This window comes from Gymnodraco acuticeps, unplaced genomic scaffold, assembly GCF_902827175.1.
Source record: "Gymnodraco acuticeps unplaced genomic scaffold, fGymAcu1.1, whole genome shotgun sequence".
Classification (NCBI taxonomy): domain Eukaryota; kingdom Metazoa; phylum Chordata; class Actinopteri; order Perciformes; family Bathydraconidae; genus Gymnodraco; species Gymnodraco acuticeps.
This window is the reverse complement of record NW_022990279.1, coordinates 311,789-333,428: the sequence shown is the minus strand read 5'-3', so window position 1 is coordinate 333,428 and position 21,640 is coordinate 311,789. Positions and strand designations below refer to the sequence as shown.

The 21,640-nt window shown below is 39.8% G+C and overlaps 1 protein-coding gene across 6 annotated transcripts in view; it reads right to left on the bottom strand.

The window, feature by feature from the left end:
* The window catches only part of slc36a1 (solute carrier family 36 member 1), a 75,027-nt gene that overhangs the window by 19,533 nt on the left and 33,854 nt on the right, over positions 1 to 21,640 (bottom strand). For all 6 annotated transcript variants that reach the window (XM_034221727.1, XM_034221726.1, XM_034221725.1 and 3 more), the window contains 7 exons: positions 19,254 to 19,368; positions 16,400 to 16,490; positions 14,063 to 14,151; positions 13,313 to 13,402; positions 12,595 to 12,679; positions 4,602 to 4,700; positions 2,964 to 3,130 (listed from right to left, as the gene is read on the bottom strand). In XM_034221727.1, coding sequence (XP_034077618.1) covers positions 2,964 to 3,130; positions 4,602 to 4,700; positions 12,595 to 12,679; positions 13,313 to 13,402; positions 14,063 to 14,151; positions 16,400 to 16,490; positions 19,254 to 19,368 — 736 coding nt within the window. The remainder of the gene's footprint in view (positions 1 to 2,963; positions 3,131 to 4,601; positions 4,701 to 12,594; positions 12,680 to 13,312; positions 13,403 to 14,062; positions 14,152 to 16,399; positions 16,491 to 19,253; positions 19,369 to 21,640) is intronic.

The following is a 21,640-nucleotide window of genomic DNA, read 5'->3' as shown; positions in this document are numbered from 1 at the left end:
CAGTATGTAGTGTCTCTACTTTAAAGAGTCCTCTCCTGCTGATGTTCAGGTGTATATCAGTATGTAGTGTCTCTACTTTAAAGAGTCCTCTCCTGCTGATGTTCAGGTGTATATCAGTATGTAGTGTCTCTACTTTAAAGAGTCCTCTCCTGCTGATGTTCAGGTGTATATCAGTATGTAGTGTCTCTACTTTAAAGAGTCCTCTCCTGCAGATGTTCTGGTGTATATCAGTATGTAGTGTCTCTACTTTAAAGAGTCCTCTCCTGCAGATGTTCTGGTGTATATCAGTATGTAGTGTCTCTACTTTAAAGAGTCCTCTCCTGCAGATGTTCTGGTGTATATCAGTATGTATTGTCTCTACTTTAAAGAGTCCTCTCCTGCTGATGTTCAGGTGATATCAGTATGTAGTGTCTCTACTTTAAAGAGTCCTCTCCTGCTGATGTTCAGGTGTATATCAGTATGTAGTGTCTCTACTTTAAAGAGTCCTCTCCTGCTGATGTTCAGGTGTATATCAGTATGTAGTGTCTCTACTTTAAAGAGTCCTCTCCTGCTGATGTTCAGGTGTATATCAGTATGTAGTGTCTCTACTTTAAAGAGTCCTCTCCTGCTGATGTTCAGGTGTATATCAGTATGTAGTGTCTCTACTTTAAAGAGTCCTCTCCTGCTGATGTTCAGGTGTATATCAGTATGTAGTGTCTCTACTTTAAAGAGTCCTCTCCTGCTGATGTTCAGGTGTATATCAGTATGTAGTGTCTCTACTTTAAAGAGTCCTCTCCTGCAGATGTTCTGGTGTATATCAGTATGTAGTGTCTCTACTTTAAAGAGTCCTCTCCTGCAGATGTTCTGGTGTATATCAGTATGTAGTGTCTCTACTTTAAAGAGTCCTCTCCTGCAGATGTTCTGGTGTATATCAGTATGTAGTGTCTCTACTTTAAAGAGTCCTCTCCTGCTGATGTTCAGGTGATATCAGTATGTAGTGTCTCTACTTTAAAGAGTACTCTCCTGCTGATGTTCAGGTGTATATCAGTATGTAGTGTCTCTACTTTAAAGAGTCCTCTCCTGCTGATGTTCAGGTGTATCAGTATGTAGTGTCTCTACTTTAAAGAGTCCTCTCCTGCTGATGTTCAGGTGTATATCAGTATGTAGTGTCTCTACTTTAAAGAGTCCTCTCCTGCTGATGTTCAGGTGTATATCAGTCTGTAGTGTCTCTACTTTAAAGAGTCCTCTCCTGCTGATGTTCAGGTGTATATCAGTATGTAGTGTCTCTACTTTAAAGAGTCCTCTCTAGCTGATGTTCAGGTGTATATCAGTATGTAGAGTCTCTACTTTAAAGAGTTCTCTCCTGCTGATGTTCAGGTGTATATCAGTATGTAGTGTCTCTACTTTAAAGAGTCCTCTCCTGCTGATGTTCAGGTGTATATCAGTATGTAGTATCTCTACTTTAAAGAGTCCTCTCCTGCTGATGTTCAGGTGTATATCAGTATGTAGAGTCTCTACTTTAAAGAGTCCTCTCCTGCTGATGTTCAGGTGTATATCAGTATGTAGTGTCTCTACTTTAAAGAGTCCTCTCCTGCTGATGTTCAGGTGTATATCAGTATGTAGAGTCTCTACTTTAAAGAGTCCTCTCCTGCTGATGTTCAGGTGTATATCAGTATGTAGTGTCTCTACTTTAAAGAGTCCTCTCCTGCTGATGTTCAGGTGTATATCAGTATGTAGTGTCTCTACTTTAAAGAGTCCTCTCCTGCTGATGTTCAGGTGTATATCAGTATGTAGTGTCTCTACTTTAAAGAGTCCTCTCCTGCTGATGTTCAGGTGTATATCAGTATGTAGTGTCTCTACTTTAAAGAGTCCTCTCCTGCTGATGTTCAGGTGTATATCAGTATGTAGTGTCTCTACTTTAAAGAGTCCTCTCCTGCTGATGTTCAGGTGTATATCAGTATGTAGAGTCTCTACTTTAAAGAGTCCTCTCCTGCTGATGTTCAGGTGTATATCAGTATGTAGTGTCTCTACTTTAAAGAGTCCTCTCCTGCTGATGTTCAGGTGATATCAGTATGTAGTGTCTCTACTTTAAAGAGTCCTCTCCTGCTGATGTTCAGGTGTATATCAGTATGTAGTGTCTCTACTTTAAAGAGTCCTCTCCTGCTGATGTTCAGGTGTTTATCAGTATGTTGTGTCTCTACTTTAAAGAGTCCTCTCCTGCTGATGTTCAGGTGATATCAGTATGTAGTGTCTCTACTTTAAAGAGTCCTCTCCTGCTGATGTTCAGGTGTATATCAGTATGTAGTGTCTCTACTTTAAAGAGTCCTCTCCTGCTGATGTTCAGGTGTATATCAGTATGTAGTGTCTCTACTTTAAAGAGTCCTTTCCTGCTGATGTTCAGGTGTATATCAGTATGTAGTGTCTCTACTTTAAAGAGTCCTCTCCTGCTGATGTTCAGGTGTATATCCAGGGCTGCACATAACTGGTGCGCAGGTGCATGTGGAAACGCTCCTCACGGTACTGAGGACACACACACAATATATTAGACAGTATTCATGTGTTAAAAAACCCACTTTTCAAATAAATTCAGTCAATTAAAGTTGGGGAAAATGTCAAACAAATCTTAGTTGATTAGAAAAAGCACAATAACTTATTTCCATAACAAGCTTGAAATCTACCCTTCATATTTCCTCTTTTTATAATCAATCTGAAGCTTCTGTTTTAAGGGACGAGCTGCCAACACGTCTTATAACTAAATAAAGTAAACCCTCTGGAGAGCTGGGATTTAGGCTGTTGGGTTTCTTAAAGCATTTTCAATTATTAAGCATCACTGACCTACATTTGATTGATTTTTCCAATTTATAACTGAACTTATGAGGCGATAAATCGTAAGTGGCCCAGCCCTTCGTATATTTTTCTGGATGTGGCCCTCGGTGAAAAAAGTGTATAAATAAAGCTGTATTGTATTATTATTATTATCTTACCAGCAGTTTGGCAGGTTGAGGGTGATGCTTCCTCCGATGGTGTCTCCAAAGCACAAATACCCGATGGTGCCGAGGGTGACGTAGAGGAAGGTGACGATGCCCATCCCCAAATATAAAACAGGGATGAAGCTCTGAGGCCGGTTCATCTTGTTCTCCAGAGGAAGAACCTGCACACACACACAAAAAGACAATAATAATAATAAACGTCTCCAAACAGGATGTGATGGATTAATACCAAAGACAAACGCACTGTAAATAAGAAAAATGGCCAAATGTAAAGCATGGTTTAAGGATCAATTTGCAGGGGAGAGAAAAGTCTTAAGATAAGATAATGTACTTTATTAATCCCAATATAGGAAAAATGTTTGTTGCATTGCACATAATAACAAGTTAAAAGAGTAGTAATAAACTATTCTAAAATATAAACATTTCAAACCAGGATGTTATGGATTAATATCGTTTCATGGACTTTATAATGAAGACTACATGTATGTTGACTGAGCAGACAGAATGGAAATAAGGGGGAGTGATTATAATACCAGGTAGAAATGCAATCTCAAAGATATTGAAGTGACTGTTATTTTGTATATATTGTTGATTGTTGAGCATTTAGGTCTTAATGTGTGCATATCAGTGGCGAACCGTGTCTATCACAACTGGACCCCCCCCCCCCCCCATGGCATTATAATGTCCGTCTTTTCACTGAATTGTCGTCTTGAAAAAGGTACTCACAACAATTCCGCAACAACTTCATCTTCACATGTTGCACTTGTCAGTTCAACGTTAAAAACAATAAAACGGCATGAATTTCTTTGTCGCATTCATCTAGATCCTCTGCCTCGAGCCAGTGAACTAGCGGGCCTTCTAGAATACCTGGAACCGAGGGAAACTCTGAAAGAACACGCCCATTGGCTACACATCAATATATGATTGGTTGATCAAACTGTCAGTCCAAACGTACGCTCTCATTCAGTGCAACGGCCAGGGCCTTCGATCAAGGATGTAGAATACCTTGTTGAAGGATATTCTACCCAGAGACCCAGAACAAGATCTGATTGGTTGCTTTCTTTTCTAACATAAAACCATTACATTTTATTTATATAATTAAAACGATTTTTGGTTTGTTTTATCCGAGTGTTCCAGGGTATTCTCTGAATACCTTGAAGGCCCTGACGGTTTGCCACTGGTGTATATGTATGGGTCTGTTGATTGCATATATATAGGTAGATAGACTTCATTTGATGTGGCCCGCAAGAGCTTGGAAAGAATATAATACGTTTACATGCCACTTTACAGAAGCACGTTGCCAATAAACTACATGTCCCACAATGCATCTCATTTTGTAACATTCTCACTGAAGAGACTTGCAATTATTTGCCCTAGACTTCTGCTTCCAGACGTAGTTAATTATGAAGTTATTACCCTATCTGATAATAATCCAACGCAGAGGCAATAATGTCATATAATACATTATTTAATATATATTATAGATTGATATTAAAGTTACAACCGGCACATTGACTGCACCTTAATGCTGATGTGGCCCGCAATTAAATTGAATTTGACACCCCTGAGATAAGGTATCCGGATTCATACTTCACGTTAATACAGGATGTAAATGTGCTTTTGTTAACGTACCACTCCGATTCCCTCGAAGGCGAAGATGGCCGTCCCGAAGAAGAGAGGATAGTCTTTGAGTCTTCCAACTTTAGGGAGGTCGATGGGGTACTGGATGTTCTACAGGGAGAAAACGAGGAAAATAAAGAATATTTAATATACATGTTTGCAAAAGCAATATCATATTATATGATAGACTCTTCTCTGACTGGCTCTACACATCTGATCTGATATTTTTTGCAATCAAAAGGTCCAAGTAGTAACACCTTGTGACCTGTTTGATGACCAAGTCACACAAATTACATAAACTGATGATATGGGTCTTTGAAGGAACAATCATTCCTGCAAAATAAACCAAAATATAGCACGATGAAGCTTGACTTACAGCCATTAAAATGTGTTGCACATTCAAACTGAATATCAAGTAGAATCGCAGCGAGAAGGCGACGTGTTACCTGTTTTTTGTATGTTATTATAAATGGCTGGGGACTTGTAAACAACTGTGTTTTGTAGTATTTCACTTGTTCGTGTTTCTTCATAAACCAAGAACTCTCTCCCAGATGTATTAGGCGCTTTCACACCGGAGTACTTTTCCCAGGAATAGTTCCGATAGTTCTTGGGATTTTGCGTTCACACCAAAAAGATCTGGAACTAGAACTTAGTTCATGCGAACCTTTTCGCATTAGCCCAACGGAGAGAGACTAACTTATGGCAACACAAAATAAAACGTGGGAACGGTGGAGTGATGAGGAAGTAGGGCTGTGCGATTATGGCAAAAATCATAATCACGATTATTTGGGTCAATAATTGATATCACGATTATTTTGACGATTATTCATTGACCATTTATTGAACTTTAAAACAAATAATATTTTACCAATAAACAAGAACAAATATGTTGGAGCGCACTTCCAAAACCATACTAAACATATATTATTAATATGATAAATAAAAATAAATTAGACCAAAAAAAATGAAATCAAATATGATGCAGTGCACTGTCACAACCTACTGAAAACTCCTTAACATATAGCCAACATGTTGGTAAAACATATTCAACATATTCCACTCAGTTAAACGTTGAAGGCTGGCCAACCGTCATGGTCCAGAAGTAACAGGAAATAAATGTTGAACTACAATTTAAGACCAAATAAAAATGTCTAGGCCACCATGGCAAATGCTGGTAGGGCTGCTCGTGTCATCGCTTAAAGATGTTTTGCAAGAAACACCAGCCTGTTTACATGGTCTGATTTCAGAGAAGAGCGCAGGCAGGTGACAATATTGCCACCTGTACTGAAGACCCTCAGCCACGCCCCGACACATGGGGTGACGCCGGCCAATCACAAAGCTTTGATGCGTTCAAGTGCATTATTCTGGCACAGGAACATTATGTTATAGGACATTAACGATAAAACAGAATATTGTTGTTCTATTTTTAGACACATCTCGCGATCGACTGGTTGGGCACCCCTGGGCTAGACCATAGGTCTGTTGTGGTAGCAAAGTAGTTAGCTGAAGCCACATCTCTCTCAACTTCCCCACGGCATTTGTCATATAGTGCAGGCAGCGCAGACCTGCTGAAATAATACCGAGACGGCATCGCGTAACGCTTGTCCAACGTGTTGACAAGTTGCTTAAAGCCCTGGTTGCTAACAGTGCTAACTGGGCACATATCTTTAGCGATGTGAAATGTAAAGGCAAAGTACTTGCAAATAGTGGAAATAGTTTGACCCTTCTTTTTAACGAGTTGCTGCTCTTGTTCTGACATCTTCGCTCTCGCTGAACACTCACAACACATGTCACTCCCACGTGGCCGAGTGGGCTTTTAGGGAGGAGCGAAAGCGCACCCAGCAAAATAATCGTATTTTGTCAATTATGCTGTTTTCATAATCGTCGCAAGCCATAATCGTAATCGCGATTAAAATACGATTAATTGCACAGCCCTATGAGGAGGTGTCGGCGCTTCTGGCGATTTACCCCGGACTCCGGGTGGCAGTATACGCCGTGAAGTTGTTTGCGGCCTGCCAGTAAACCCAAACCAGAAGAAGAAAAAGTGACGTCAGCGGCTTAATTTGCCTAATCCTCCCTCAGGGATTTATTCCGGTGTGAACGCGATCTACTAAGACACTTTCAGGGACTAAAGAGTTCGGCAGGACTAAGTACTGGGAACTAAGTACAGCAAAGTAAAATCTTCTCTGAATGGATGAAGGTATAACAGTGGAGAAAGGTCCTTCTTTCCTGCATCGGTCAGACTCCGAGAAAGTTTATAATGATACTTTACTTGTATGCTGACTTCCTGGATTGCAAGATAAATATTTATATCGTCACAACAATTGCAGCGCCCGCAAATTAAGAATGAAATGCTGTTTTTATTGCCATCACACAATGAAATGGCTCCTGTGTGGATCTTATGTGTGGCGACTTACAAAATCTGTCCAGGGACTAGAGATGAAAAATAGCCTCTGTGCTCGAGGGACAGTCCCTGTTAAATAAATGAATATATAAATAAAAATAAAACGCTAAAAGTAGAAACGTTTTCGCAGAACCCATCCATACGAGAAGAGATATAAGCAACATTTTCTGAATTATTTCTGAAAAAGTCAATTTTTTTTCTGAAATGTTCTGAAGTCACATTTTCAGATATTTTTTGAGGAAGAAACATTTTCATTTTTTTTTCGATATTTCCGAAAAATTCTGATTTTATTCCGAAAAATTCTAATTTTATTCCGAAAAATCTAAATTGTGTCGACATTTTTTGATATCTTCTGAAAAAGTCAAGTTTTTAGATTTTTGCGGAAACGTCACATTTTCTTAATTTTTCGGAAAAAGTCACAATTTTGACAAGAAGATGGAACTTTAGCAAAAAGACAGAATTTTGGTGGGTAAAGTCATATTTTTCTGAAAATTTGATTTTTGAGGATTCTACTGAAAAATAATCTAATTTCTGAATGATTCTGACTTGAGAATAAATTCAGATAAATTCCCTGCTTCTGAGAAAAGAGAGTAGAGATGAAATGCTGTGTTCACCGTGAGCGGGTAGAAGTAGATGAGGATGAATAAACATTAAAAGACATCAAAAAGTTAATTTTTACATAATGGGAGACCTTTAATCTCAATGAGACTTTTACCTGGTTAAATAAAGGATATATAAATGCTTTGTTCACCGTGAGCGAGTAGAAGTAGATGAGGATGAGGCTGGCAGTCATCAGTATGTTGGCCACCAGAGAGAGAGGAGCCAGGTATTTGAGGTCGGGGAGACAAACACCAGCAGCACGAACGGCAGGAAGGAAGCACAGCATGTAGAGGCGAGAGTCAAAGCCTCGGCACCAGGCCACCCTGCGTCCTGGTTGGTGTAATTCATGTGGCAGATAAAGGTGGTGGTGTTCGCGGCGTCCCACCACCTGAGAGATAGAGAGATCTAGAGATATAGAGAGAGAGCGATAGAGATAGCGAGAGATAGAGATAGAGAGATAGAGAGAGAGAGAGAGAGAGAGAGAGAGAGAGAGATAGAGAGATAGAAGAGAGAGGAGATGATATAGATAGAGAGATCAGATAGTGAGAGAGAGAGCATATAGATATGACTCTCTCTCTCTCCTTTTTCCCGCTCCCTCTCTCCTGAAGGGAACATGATTCTGCTGAGGCACGAAGTGTTTTTCACATTTCATATGCTTTTTGAGAGATTCAGTTCTTCGTTATTTTGCTATTAAGTAGTTTAAATCTGATCTGATTTGTTTAATACACATTTATTTAGCATAAGGAGGGAAATAAACATTCAATTTAAGATCGACACATCTAGAAATGAATGTTCTCTCTAGAAAGGAACGGGATGGAAAACTGTAATCTGAGAAGACACTAAAGCTGTCAAGAAGTAGCAGTATATGCATTACAAAATGTACCTCTGAGGTGTAGTTGAGTACGTTTTAGGTAGCTTGAAAGGACATTCTTAGGTGCAAGACCCTCAAATTCATACTTCATTCATACTCAAGTACATTGTCACTACACCACAGATGTTCATTTCCCATTGAGTCCATCATCAACACAAAGTATTTACTCACAGATGATATAAGTGATTTTTTATTAAAATGGTCAATGATTGAGTTGCTGTTGTACTACTCAAGCTTCAGGAACACTCTTTTGTTCAAAACAGGTTTAAAAGTAGAAACAAACTCCTAAAAAAGTTTGACTGTTAGAGTGAGACCACTATAGTAGACGGACAGCACCATCTAGTGGTGAGAAACGGTACAGGAGGAGGTTTACAGGAGGACAATCGTTCAGATAGACAGAAAAAAGGCCAACTCACTAGCATACAACACAAAGGGTTCTTGACATTATCCCAAAAAAACGTAAGTGTACTTTGTGGATCATTGGTTTAAAATGCAGACACTACTCTGAAATCACAGGTCAGAAAATAAGACCTTTAGTAAAGTTTCCAGGTGACATGATGCATGACATCAGATCAATAGGTGGTAATAAGGTCACGGGTCAAAGGTTAGCCACGTACAAGAAGTGGAAACGTTTAAGAGATTTTTGTTTCTACTATTCAGTCCACCTCACCCTGTTTTTTGTCAAGTTTTGCCTTATCTTAGCTAAGGAAAACGGATTTTTTTCTTTTTCTGATGAGATTATATTGAACATTTTAGTCAATCTAGACTAGCCGAGATATCACCTTGTGTTTTTTTCTTAGGCTCTAATGATGTCATTGTTTTACTTCCCCGTCAACTAAGTTACTCTGCTCTTTGGCCTAATTCCAAATCGACCCCTACACACTTCCACTGAATCCCTCTGTAGTCTCACAGCCGAATGAGGTGTAAATACAGCGGTAATCTGATGTTTAAGAGCTGCTTGATTTCTGCAACGGTCCCTGTAAACACACCACACGTTATAATAAAATGCAACAGGGTCTTTGTGTGATGTCTTTATGAACAGGAAACAGAACTACTTCATTGAAATGGAAAAATTAAATTGGATTTCTCTTTGATTTCAACAAAAATAAAGATAATTTGGTTACGTTTCTGATTTTTCAAACTACATTTCAGTGTGTCTTATTCAAATATTGCATGTTAACATCATCACAGTTAAAGGTGTCCTCTTACTCATGAAAAATAAAAGCTAGCTGGTGATTTGGTCATAGTGTTTTAATGAACACTGCTAAAAAGACTCTAAAACTGGTTTGGTTTATTTGTCTATGAAATCACTATTTGTTAAGCTTTACTCTACTATTGTATGAGGTAACATGTAACACAAGAGCTTGTTTATTGCCATGTTTTCTATTCAAGTGAATGCCCTCTTCTACTGGTGACCTATTTATCCAGTGTGGTATAAGTAAACACTGAGACCTGAGTCACTCTCTCTGTGAGTACATGTACAAACATGAGCAACACTCTTACACAACTCTGCTGCCATATAACCTTCATGTGGCCAGAGCGCTCGGAGGGAACGCCAGAAAACAGGTTCACAACTCGAGCTGTTAACGAGTCTCACAGAGAGCTTTGAGAAGCAGCTATGAGACAAGATGAAAACCTGTATTCATCTACCTGTAGAGTATTCAAGGTTTTATTTAAAGTTTAGGAAAACTGTGGCAGCAGAGGTGGGAGAAGTACTCAGATCTTGTAATTGAGTAAAAGTAGAAGTACTCAGATCTTGTAATTGAGTAAAAGTAGAAGTACTCAGATCTTGTACTTGAGTAAAAGTAGAAGTACTCAGATCTTGTACTTGAGTAAAAGTAGAAGTACTCAGATTGTGTACTTGAGTAAAAGTAGAAGTACTCAGATCTTGTACTTGAGTAAAAGTAGAAGTACTCAGATCTTGTACTTGAGTAAAAGTAGAAGTACTCAGATCTTGTACTTGAGTAAAAGTAGAAGTACTCAGATCTTGTACTTGAGTAAAAGTAGAAGTACTCAGATCTTGTACTTGAGTAAAAGTAGAAGTACTCAGATCTTGTACTTGAGTAAAAGTAGAAGTACTCAGATCTTGTACTTGAGTAAAAGTAGAAGTACTCAGATCTTGTACTTGAGTAAAAGTAGAAGTACTCAGATCTTGTACTTGAGTAAAGTAGAAGTACTCAGATCTTGTACTTGAGTAAAAGTAGAAGTACTCAGATATTGTACTTGAGTAAAAGTAGAAGTACTCAGATCTTGTACTTGAGTAAAAGTAGAAGTACTCAGATCTTGTTCTTGAGTAAAAGTAGAAGTACCAGAGTGTAGGAATACTCTGTCACAGTAAAAGTCCTGCATTCAAAATGTTCCTCAAGTGAAAGTATAAAAGTAATCTCATCTAAATATAGTGAAAGTAGCGACAGTAAAAGTAGTCGTTGTGCAGATTGGTCCATTTCAGAATAATATATATGATATGTTTTATAATGATTGATCATGAAAGTGTTCTCAAAGCTGGTGAAGGAGCAGCTAGTTTGAAGGACTTTGTATACTGCAGGGTAGCTGGTGGATTTACTCCAGGTGGAACTAAAGTCTGATTCAACACTTGATCATATCTATATTATTATCATTCATCCACATCTGTGATTACGTTTTTGGAGAACGACCTGGGAAAGTAAGCATCAAAAACCTTGATATTGATATTTTGACGACATTGTTGGGTTAACTATTGGTGCTTTTATTGAATGCTTAGTCAATGACATGAACAAGAGAAGTTGGAAATGACATCACTTTACTCTAATCCAGCATTCAAAACAAGAAGGAGACATATATGACAAATCTAAGTCGATATCTAACCTCATATCACGATAACGATATAATCGATACAGCCCTAGTGTCTTTTACTTTCTACCTCTTAGAAACCACTGTTTTTTTATGACACCTAGAAGCTTCAGACATTCACCAGTTGGGAATTTACTGACTTATTTTATGTCGTAGAACAAAACGTTAAACCATCTCAGACCATATTTCAGGATAACAACCAAAAACACATTCAGAAAACCATTGGCCTCCAGTCCAGAGGCCTATACTACGAAGCCGGTTCAACCTAACCTAGATATGTTTGAGTTACCCGGCTTACCTAATCCAAAACAAATGCGCTCTTATTAAGCGGTCCTACGACGCTGGTTATCAACTCGTTAACTCAAGCCAGCTTTGCCCCATCTAGTTATGTGCACGTTCACATGAAAGGGACGGGGTTAGCAACATTTGACCAATCACACACATGGAGAAGCGTACCGACAGCGTAGCGTCATACTTCCTGAATGAAAAGTCAACTATATAATTAGACAAATATGAAGACGTTAAACTTTAAACATCCATGACTTAAACACTTGATCCAGGATCAAAGCCACAGAGCTGCACCTGCAAGGTGAATACAGCTGGCAACAGAACAAGTGTTTGAATGCGTACATTAACAGGTTTATGATATCACTGCCCCGTCCAAGACACTATCTGACTTTCATTACATTTGTCTCGAGTGTTTCGTCAACTTAATGTGTTGCTTAAAATAATACTTCTGCATACAGTATGTGACACTGTGAGTGTTGCACGGCCAGATACGGCTCAGCTGACTCAGATCAGGAGATATATGATACATTATGAAGTGATACTTAATGTTACTCTGATCCGGTTACTTATGTTGTGGCAGATATTTAAGTACGTTTCTTAACGCTAATGTTATAAATAGTCAGATTGCTCTGAAGATGGAGGTGATATTCTATTAATGTTCACGTTCACACAGTCGGTGATTTTTGCCGGCCGTCTTTCCTGCAACGGCAGCTTTTCTGTATTTCCTTTCTCCTGTAATATGACTTGATCGCTTTAAACTCCGCACACTGAGCTCTGATTGGTCAGCAGGCGGTGCTTTCACTGAGTTGAGCTCTTAGCCTGCAACCTAACCTGCTCCGGACCAGGTTAGCCGCTAAGCATAAGTTACCATGGAGATCTAGCCCGCTAAAAAGAGAACCAGCGTCATAGGACCGGAAACCCAGAGTTTCCCCTGAAGTTAGCGAAAATCCGGCTGCGTAGTACAGGCCTCAGGGGAGGTGTGTGTGTGTATGTGTGTGTGTATGTGTGTGTACCTGCTTGATGTTGTCACTGAGGAAGACAAAGTAGACACAGCAGAATCCGAGCTGAGTGATGATCAGAAACACATTCACCGTCACTCTGAGAGGGAGGAAGACAACATGTATTACATTATGATTTTTGATACTAATTTATCTTATTTATAGAAAGGATTAGGAAATTCTTAAACAATATAAAAGCCCTATAAACATAACGCATTGTTTGGGAGAGCTTCTGAAGCTGTATTTCTACCCTGATGAGACACCGACTGCTGTATTAGGAACAGAGGTGGGAAGTAGTGGAGTACAAATACTTTGTTACTGTACTTAAGTACATTTTTCTGGTATCAGTACTTCACTCCACTACTTAATTTTCTGACGACTTTTTACTTTGACTTCTTACATGTTGAACCCAAATACCTGTACTTTCTACTTCTTACATGTTGAACACAAATACCTGTTCAGCATGGAAACATTCATTAGCTAACAATGACATTATTGTTCTATTAATATAAAGGGAGGTCAGGTACTCTTTAAAACAGCTGCTAGTTATGGGTACTTTTTACTGAAGTACATTTCAAAGCCTCTTTACTTTTACTTGAGTAAAGAAGTTTAGTCAGTACTTCTACTTAGACCAGAGTATTTTTAAACACGAGTATCTGTACTTCTACTTGAGTAAAGGATGTGTGTACTTTGGCCATCTCTGGGTATAGTTCTCTCTGAACATGTGTCTTACTTTCCCCACTGCGAGTGTCTCCTCAGCCAGGAAACATTCTCCATCCCGTACTGCATCGCCTCTCCGTACGTCAGAGACGCCCTGTTCACCCTGAAACACATCACACCCGTTATTGACTTTGCATTCATCTATTTTAATTATATTATCACTTTGAGTTAAAGACACGGCCACCGAGATAACCTCTGAACACAGATTCTGCTTTAACATGTAGATATTATCAATGTTTTTCATCTCTTTTTATTCAATCAGTTTTCTCATGAGCCTTTTCTTTATAATTCTCCAAATGATAAGTGACTTCTTGTCTTCGTAATAGCCGTGTCTGAAGCTTGTTTTTTTTAGCTCTTTAACCACACTGTGTATCTGTGTAATCCTGTTTGCATGATGGGTGGAGCAGGATGAGTGCATCCCAGTGTGAAGAGGGCAAAGAGTACACAGACTAATACATATCTGATCTGATCTTAAGCACGTAAGTCATCTCAGATGACACTCAAACGTCAATAAAACACATAATGGGTCATAGTCTACTTCCACATCGTTTCAGCTATAAAACATAATGGTTTTATTTGTATTGGTAACACAAACATTTAGCAGGTAGTCACATTAGGTCCTGTTTGTGGAGCTAACCGCAGCTAACTAATGTTGTAACAAATTCATACTCATAATAAATAAATACATCAACATAGCAGCATATCATTAGAGGTGACACACAATTAATTGCATACACATACAGTAAAGTGTGTTTGTACTCACTTTATACTGAGGTAGTGGGAACATTTCACCAGCACCGTCATACAGTGGATTGCTATCACCCCCATACACAGCAAACTGATGGGGCCGAGCTGAAAAACAAACAGGTAGTCAGAGATGTATCAGGTGAAAATTACATTTATTTATTTAATACTAATCTAACATATTACTGAAACCCATCTTGTCTATAGATATGTTGCTAGGGTACAGGTAAAGTGAGGATCTTACAGGGATTGTGTTATATTCTATTATTGCAAGGATTAGTTTAATACACCATTCTGATTGGTCAAATTTGAACCTTCCAGAGGTCTGTTGTTTTTCGAAAGCAGACCGTTGCTAAGGAGAGCAGACCGTTACCAAGGAGAGCAGACCGTTGCTAAGGAGAGCAGACCGTTGCTAAGTAGTAGTAGTAGTAGAACCTTTATTTATCCAGGAAAATCAATTAAGAACAAATTCTTATTTACAATGATGACCTGACAGGAGGCAAAGGCTTCCTGAGGGGATGGGGTTTGGGAGGAAAACAAATAAAAAGACAGACTCCGGGCACGACAGAACCCAGGAGACAACACAAACACATAGAGCAAAGATGACAGGCATAGCAGTTAAACATATAAAAACTCTAAAACAATATTGCTGTGGTTCAATCAGTCATTAAAATCAGCATCAGGCAAAGCAGCTACATGTGTGTACCAGGGTGTCAATAATAGTGACATTGAAGGTGCGGGGGGGGAGACAAAAGGTTTTCATTTTCAACGTTTTTTGAATGACATTCCAGCTATCTGCTGCTGCAAACTGAAAGGCGGAGCGGCCAAAGGATGTATGGGCGTTGGGGATCTTTAACAGGATGGTAAGGAGAGCAGACCGTTGCCAAGGAGAGCAGACCATTGCTAGGGAGAGCAGACCGTTGCTAAGGAGAGCAGACCGTTGCTAAGGAGACAGTAAACTGTTGCTAAGGAGAGCAGACCATTGCTAAAGAGACAGCAAACCGTTGCTAAGGAGAGCAGACTGTTGCCAAGGAGAGCAGACCGTTGCTAAGGAGAGCAGACTGTTGCTAAGGGATCAATTCAAAACCTTTATTTATCCAGGTAAAATCCCATTGAGATCAATGATCTCTTTTTCAAGGGAGACCTGCAGCAGTAGGTTCCACAAGAAGACATAAAAACATAAACAACAGAACAACAAAAGGACATCATACAGCAACATGTACAGGGATTACAATTTACATATTTAACCACATGTACAGGTACCAAGAGCATCTGATTGAGTAGCATCCAACCGAGCTTTAAAAACATGTAGTGGTACTAGCTTGGTAATTTTCCATTCTTTTTGCAGACTGTTCCATGCTAGTGGAGCTGCACATCTAAAAGCTTTCTTCCCTAAGACAGTCCTAGCACTTGGCACATTTAATAAAACCACAGCATGCGATCTCAGGCAATAAGTACTTTCAATTCGCCGAGAGATCAGGGAGCAGATATAAGATGGTAGTTTATCCAACATGGCTTTGTAAATGAAAAAGTACCAGTGACTGAGCCTCCGTACAGTAAGTGATGGCATAACCGCCTTGGTATACAGTGTATAGTGATCAAGGGACTATGTGCAGTCATATCAACATTACGTTTTCTCCATCAGAAAACCCAGTGGAAAATGTTTAATATTGATTTAAAACCTTAACTATAGATGTAGAGTTCATTACTTTTAGTTTTTTAACTTGAATTTTTAAGATAAGGATAAAAAAGGATAAAATATGTTTATAAGGGTAAAATGCCCCGTTTAATTTTTATCTTAATTTTGACCAAGCAATGTTTCACTTTGGTGCAACGTGTAATTATGTTTTTTCACACCGCAGACACAGCTCTCTACATTATGCTGTGAAGCAGGGTGGAGGCAATGCTGCTGGAACATCAGAAAGACATGTGAAGAAAAGGAGTTAAGAAAGATTAAATCTATTCCGCAATTAACAGCATTATATTCTACTTAAATACAATTAACTTCCCTCATAACGGATTTTCCAAGCCTATCCAGGAAATGAATTGTTCCTGATGTCTTTAACTCAAAAGACATCTCACTCCTTCCAAGATATCTAAAAAACAAACCCCATAAAAACAGGACAGAAGCTGAATGTAAAAGGCCAAAAAGTATAGCCAATATAAACGATTTCCAAATGTACTTTCCTCCCAAAAATATGAAGCTGACGAACTGCTCACAGTACAAAACAAAGCCTGATGTCTGCATGAGGCCGTGAACATCTGACAGGACGCTCAGCAGAATCTAATTATGTGTCTCCAGACCCGTCATGTGACCCAGTGTAATTATGAGATAATACAATCTGAGTGTACTCACCACCAGGCCGGCGTTCTTCACCGCCAGAGGCAAACCCAGCAGCCCTGTACCGATGTTCCCTTTCAACAGGTGGATCAGAGTCTGGCAAAAACTGGGGAGGAAAGAGATATCTGCGTTAGAAACAGGCCAAATATATTGAATATCTGTGCAAACCGACAAAGCAAATAATTTATTTTCTCCACCGCCTTAGGTCCTTTGGGGCGAGCAGAGAAATTCTTCTGTTGTTTTTTACATCTGTGATCTTGTCTATTCTACAGTACTGCAATAATACCTGGTACAAGTGTTTGTCAGCAGCTTTCAAATCAAAACTGCTCCACCTGTTAAAAATCTGCTCAAAGATTGTTGGTCCACCCTGTCAGAGACTCTAAGACTCAGCAGACCATAATAACCTGAGAGGCTGTCCAACAACATCATCTGGGACCCAACGCATGTTCTGAACAGAGAATCTGAACTGCTACCATCTAATGGAGATCAATAAAGTCAGACTGAAGTATCCTTTGTGCTCCAGTCAATCCTCACAGTAAATACAGAGCTGAATCCAGATCAGATGCAGATGCTGTTATGTTAAATGTTTGTTGTTTGTTTTTCATGTATTGTTTCTTGATATTTGTATGTTGATGTTACACATGAAGCTGCTGTGAAGCAAGGAGCAATTCAGACTTGATCTGACCATTCAAGTATTATCGTATCGTATTAATTAGAATAACTAGAATAATGGCTGTTTAGTGCATATAGAGTGGTGCAGGAATTCCTAAGACCCAGAAATGACTCGGCACTTTAACAGTTCGGTTTCCAATAGCCGCGTTCACACCAAGTACTTTGCCGTACTTAGTTCCCAGCACTTAGTTTCCCTATGGAACTAAGAGCCGATCGCGTTCACACCGGAATAAGTTCCCTGAGGGAAGATTACGCAAATGAGCCGCTGACATCACTTCGTCTTCTTCTGCTTTGGGTTTACTGGCAGGCCGCAAACAACTTCACTGCCACCCAAAGTCCCCGGAGTTGGGGACTGGCTTCAGTAGAAGCTGCTGGGACTCCCAGCAGCTTCTACTGAAACCTTCCGAGTAAATCGCCAGAACGCCGACACCTCCTCATCTCCACCGCTTCCATGTTTTCTTTTGCCATAAGTTAGTCTCTCTGCGTTTGTGCGCTGGGCGAATGCTAATGCTAATAATGTTAATGCGAGGATAATAAAATGGCGGCTCTACAAAACATTTCAGAGTTTTACGGGGCGTGGTTTGCAATCGCCCAGCCAATCAGAACTGTGGTACTTTTTTTCCCCAGGTAAGTACCTGCTGTCAGCAGGCGCTAAAAATGGGGTGAAAAGTTCCCGGCACTTAGTTATTTTTTTGGTGTGAACGCGACATCAGGGGTACTAACGGAACTAAACGCGAAAAGTACGGGTGAAAAGTACTTTGTGTGAACACGGCTATTGTCGCAATGTCAATGGTTTTCAGAATGTGGTTTTGGTTGTTATCCTGAAATAAGGTCTGTGGTCAAAACAAGATGAAGACATTTTAACGTTTTGTTCTACGACATAAAATACGTCAGTAAATACCCCACTGGTGAATTTAAAAACGGAGGTTGCTAACAAGTGTCTAAATGAGACGACTAAACTTCATCACGCCCAACATTAGCCGCCTTTAGCTTAGCTGTGGTGACGTGAAGTCATGATTATGTATAAATGTATTTGCCGGCTTAATGACTGATAAAGAAATCCTCTTGGCCTTATCGAACATAAGGTATAGTACTACACGCTACCAATCGCAGCTGTGGAGACATTGGTATAGTTGTCTCTTTGTTGGACACTGATTTAAATTATTCTTAAACTATGAATTATTTTTATGCTGTGTATGTAATTTATTATATGTAATGCCTTGTCTTTTATCTATGTAATGTATTGTCTTTTACCTGGACCCTGAGTATGTAATACAGTTGTCATTCATTCATTCATGAGACTGTGCTGTAATTAGTTTATAGCCCAAAATTAGCCACCTTTAGCTTAGCGGTGGTGACGTGAAGTCATGTGACCGTGCTGTAATTCCTTTATAGCCCAACATTAGCCGCCTTTAGCTTAGCGGTGGTGAAGTCATGTGACCGTGCTGTAGTTCCTTTATAGCCCAACATTAGCCGCCTTTAGCTTAGCGGTGGTGACGTGAAGTCATGTGACCGTGCTGTAGTTCCTTTATAGCCCAACATTAGCCACCTTTAGCTTAGCGGTGGTGAAGTCATGTGACCGTGCTGTGGTTCCTTTAGAGCCCAACATTAGCCGCCTTTAGCTTAGCGGTGGTGAAGTCATGTGACCGTGCTGTAATTCCTTTATAGCCCAACATTAGCCGCCTTTAGCTTAGCGGTGGTGACGTGAAGTCATGTGACCGTGCTGTAGTTCCTTTATACCCCAACATTAGCCTCCTTTAGCTTAGCGGTGGTGACGTGAAGTCATGTGACCGTGCTGTAGTACCTTTATAGCCTAATGTGAGCTTTTTACTTCAGAAATCCTAAAGTGGTGTTAATGTGTGGAGATTATTCTGCTGAACTAGGAGGCGTGTGGTGCAGTGGGTTGTGCGTTGGTATTCGGATCAGGGGAGCACAGGTTCAAACCCCACTGCAGTCAGCATGTCATTGTGTCCCTGAGACACTTCACCCCAAATTGCTCCTGTGGGGATTGCTCACAGTATTGAGTATGTAAGTCGCTTTGGATAAAAGCGTCTAACAAGTGACATGTAATGTAATGAACTAAACGTGTCCGTATCATAAATCCTATTGGCTTTTTGTCGAGGGAACCAGGGAGATGCTAACTTCCTGGTCCCCTACAAAATCCCTGCACAACACTATTAGATTTTAAAATACTTACGAGGTTCCTTCCCGTCCTCCGATCCTCTCGTAGAGGCGTTGGGGTCGGGTCGGTCCGGGAGGAGAGGGACACAGAGCGTCCATTTCTGAGGGATTCTGGTCTGAAAACAAAGTACCTGAAGTCAAAAGAAAGAAAGAGGGGAGATGAGAAGGGCAAAGATTAGAAGTGAGTGAGGCCTTTTGTCGCACAGCACTGATAATATGTGGGGACGTCATGACGATAACAACTTCTCTCTTTACCACTTTGTTCAAACATTCCTCATGATATTACCATATTTACTTAATTCCCAAGCCTCAGCACACACTTGCATACTGACTGAGAATTTAGCTTTATGAATCAATATTGTTAGACTTTTATTAGACTTTATCCACATGAATGATGACCATAAATTAGGGTTGAACCAAATGTTTCCTGCAGTCGTTAGTCTGCTTTTTAACACTGTCTTAATTCAGGTTTGTTTGCAGCAGGTGGAAGAACCAACAAGTATCTGAATGCAGTGTGTTACAATGTGAGGTGCAGGTGAAAAAATGATACGTGGAGAGAGGGTTTACTTTAAAAAATAAACGTTGTATTTCTTAGCCTTCCATATTCTTTTAGAGGAACACAAAACGCCATGCCTGGTGCTGCGTTCACCAGCAAGGAACAAACACACATCCCCCCCCCTCCCCTCTCTTCACAACCACATGTATAGGAGACAGCCCGTCTTCCTAATCCAACATGGCTGATCAGGTCATGGTTCTGAAAGTGGAGTGATGGGTTGAATACAAAATTAAACACTGTTATCTACATTTAATAAAACCCTAAAGGCTTAAGTAAATACATAATTGCATCAACATAAATATGGTACCTTCAAAAACAACAAGGTCTGCTTAAAACGGATAGTTTTTAATCTAATTGACACTCGTAAAATCACACATTTCCTGACCAATCACGTCCAAGACTCCGCCGCCTACTCATACGGCACATATAAGGAGTCCTTTGGAGGCGTGCTCCCCCTTTGAGCACTGGCCCAAGATGGCTTCCAGGTCTGAACAAAGGAAATGGTCATTACTTTGTGATTGTGTGTTTTAAAGACTGACAACTTCATTTAGATGCATTTTATTAAATTTGTCTATGTAAACTGTTTTTATCTTTAAACTGTTTTTATCACTTTAACTGAAATAAAGACAACTCTGAAGAAACATGTACTACCTTTCTTAACAAACAAATAGTTAAGTCAAAATGTTAGTGAGTGAGTGTGTGTGCTTCCTCACACAGTGAAAATGCTAATTGTGCGGCCATAGATTTGTTTGAATTCTGACTTTTTTCTCAGATTTGACTTTTTTCGCTGAATTCGGACTTCAATCTCAGAAAAAACTAAATGCACTTTTGTTCAGATCTCTGTTCACCTCTTCCTTAAACTTCGAAAGACTGAACGGCAATACAAAAGGGTTTAAAGGTCCCATGTCATGGCCATTTATACTGATCATAATTCCATTGTTGAGGTCTACTAAATACACTGTGCAATGTTCCAAACTCACATTGGTTTCTCATTCAGCATCTCTGTATAGTATGTGTATTCACTCTCTGTCCGAAACGGCTTGTTGGAGCTCCTGCACCCCCCCCCCCCCCCTGTGAGCCCAGTGACCGTCTGCGAGACAGCGAGACACAGCGAAACCCAGCCCGAACACACACACACACACCCGCAGCCTGGCTGGGAGTTTGTGTGTGTGCTCACACACCTCGGCGCGTCCCGCCGTCTCAGGCTGAGAAATCGGAGGAGCTGCAGCTGAGAAAAGATTGAGTGTGTCTGTGAGGACTTTGTTCATTTTGACCAATGCGCGGACGTAACGTAACGTCACTATACCCAAATACGTCACTGTACCCTGGAAGAAAAAGAGAAATCTCCAACGAGGCATTCTAGGGCAGCATAGACAGGTCTTCTCTGTGTTAGAGTTGTACTCGCTACAGAGTGTACTTTGAGGGTTTGTGACTCTGCAGACCGTTTACATGCAGAACAACCTTCATAACACACAAGGGGACGGGTGATAACAGGAAGAGCATGACATGGGACCTTTAAGAAAACCTTGAAATTAATAAAAACATGTGTAGAATTTAAAAGTTATTACATTATTACATTGCTTAGGATTCAAGGCGTTTATATTAAATAATAATAATAATAATAAATGTATTTGGTAAGCGCTTCTAGAAGTGCTCAAAGTCGCTTTACAGAGGTAGTAAAAAGGACAACAAATAAATATAGTAAAAGTCACATTGAGCAATAAAACAACAATCACACTTTAAAAGCCAGTTTGAAGAGGTAAGTTTGTGTAAGTTGAGGTCAGTGCAGTTTATGGAGCTAATTTCCTGCCATAACTCCACAAACAAACTAAACAGGTTTTACAAAT